Source organism: Schistocerca piceifrons, chromosome 6 (genome assembly GCF_021461385.2).
Source record: "Schistocerca piceifrons isolate TAMUIC-IGC-003096 chromosome 6, iqSchPice1.1, whole genome shotgun sequence".
NCBI lineage: Eukaryota > Metazoa > Arthropoda > Insecta > Orthoptera > Acrididae > Schistocerca > Schistocerca piceifrons.
The window spans coordinates 91,133,246-91,134,814 of NC_060143.1; the positions used below are offsets into that span (position 1 = coordinate 91,133,246).

The window sequence follows — 1,569 nt, forward strand, 5'->3', positions numbered from 1 at the left end:
TTAAATTCTCATATCTTTCATATGTTCTCTCTTCATCATTTCCAGCTGCTGCTGGAGTACTTCCACTCTCTTCTGCATTACACTGTCCGGTGCAGAGGAGGAAGTTGGTTTACGTCTCGGTGGCATCCTTCTCCGATTACATGTTTCTTGTGCCCCTGCACTTGAAGGTGTGGAAAAGGGTTGCTGAACATTCTCCATAACAACCTGTGCTGGGATAAGGCTTTCGCCAGCTTCAGCAACAATTACAGTTCCATTACTGTTTGTGGTACTGCTGGCATCACCAACTGCTGTATCATCAGCCACACCTACATTTAGATCCATTATTACACTGTACTGTGCATCCAAATCAAAGGTATTTTCCAGGAGCTTCAATGATGAGCCAACTATTTCCAGTAGTTTTGACTCGTGTGGACTCTTTTTAGGTACTGGTATTGCCTTCCCTCCTTCTTTTTTATAGACTTGAATCTTCTCTTCAGCCAAATCCTTCCGCAACATCCTCTTCAAATTCTCGTAACATGTTTTGAGCCTTTCAGGCCTTCTTTTTGTTACACCTGAAATGGATATGAAGTAGCTGATATAATTTTTGTTGTGTGTATCTTGAATTGTTATTCAATATTAATCTTAGCACCATGAAAAATAGTGTTTTACATTAGTAACAGATATTTATTGATTTATGATTCAAATAAAATTTTATCTTACCTGGAGTTGCATTAAATTGTGTTGCTATATTTTCCCATGCATCCAGTTTTTCCATAACTGTGCAACCATCTGTTTTTTTACAATCTAATATACTTGAATTTGAGGCAACCAACTCCAAAAGTATGTCTACTTTGAATTTGGAAAAATTCGGCGTCCTTTTCTTGTTCTCCATAGTGCAGTAACAACGCTCACATTACGCCAACAATATGAAAAGCGCGCGCAAGTACCACAGACCAAGGCGGTTACAACACCCTTGCCACAGGCAGACAGTGATATCATTATCTTTGCATGTACATGGGCGCTTTGCTTTGTAACACGCGGAGTTAACCGCGGTCAAACTCCTGATTAGCTAACCGCATTTTGGTAATCGGCGTTTAACTTTGGTGTAGCACAGAGACAACTCAATCGCGATTAAATTTTAACCCTGATCACGAGACCCTGGGTTATCTTGCTTTTTAATCGGCGTTGGAGCAGTTAGTCGTAGGTGCTGAAGCAGGAATGTTCCACGATGTCCCACATTAAAGTTAGCATTTTTACAAGCATTGATGGCCCTGGATATATGTTCCTACTAACGTGTGAAGCTCTCGATAGAGTGAACAATTCGACGATTGCTATTCTGTTTGACAACTCTCTGAAGCTACTGTGGCCGGATGGTGTGAAAAGAGACAACATTTTGCTGCCTGTAACAGATGGTGCTTCATATATGGCTAAAGCAGCCAAAGGTCTTCAGATTCTCTACCCCAGTATGGTGTAAGCCACTTGCCTTGCACATGCGTTGCACAGAGTTGCCGAAGAGGTGCGATCAAATTACCCTGACGTGGACATATTAATTTCCTGTGGCAAGAAAATCTATGTGAAGGCTGCGCTACG

The 1,569-nt window shown here is 41.4% G+C and overlaps 1 protein-coding gene across 1 annotated transcript; it reads right to left on the reverse strand.

Moving 5' to 3' along the window:
* LOC124803160 (myb/SANT-like DNA-binding domain-containing protein 3) lies at positions 1-871 on the reverse strand. The gene is made up of 2 exons (XM_047264341.1): positions 700-871; positions 1-551 (listed from the first exon to the last, which is right to left on the reverse strand). The coding sequence occupies exons 1-2, from the start codon at positions 869-871 to the stop codon at positions 1-3; spliced, it is 723 nt and encodes a 240-aa protein (XP_047120297.1).
* Between the last annotated feature and the right edge of the window lie 698 nt (positions 872-1,569).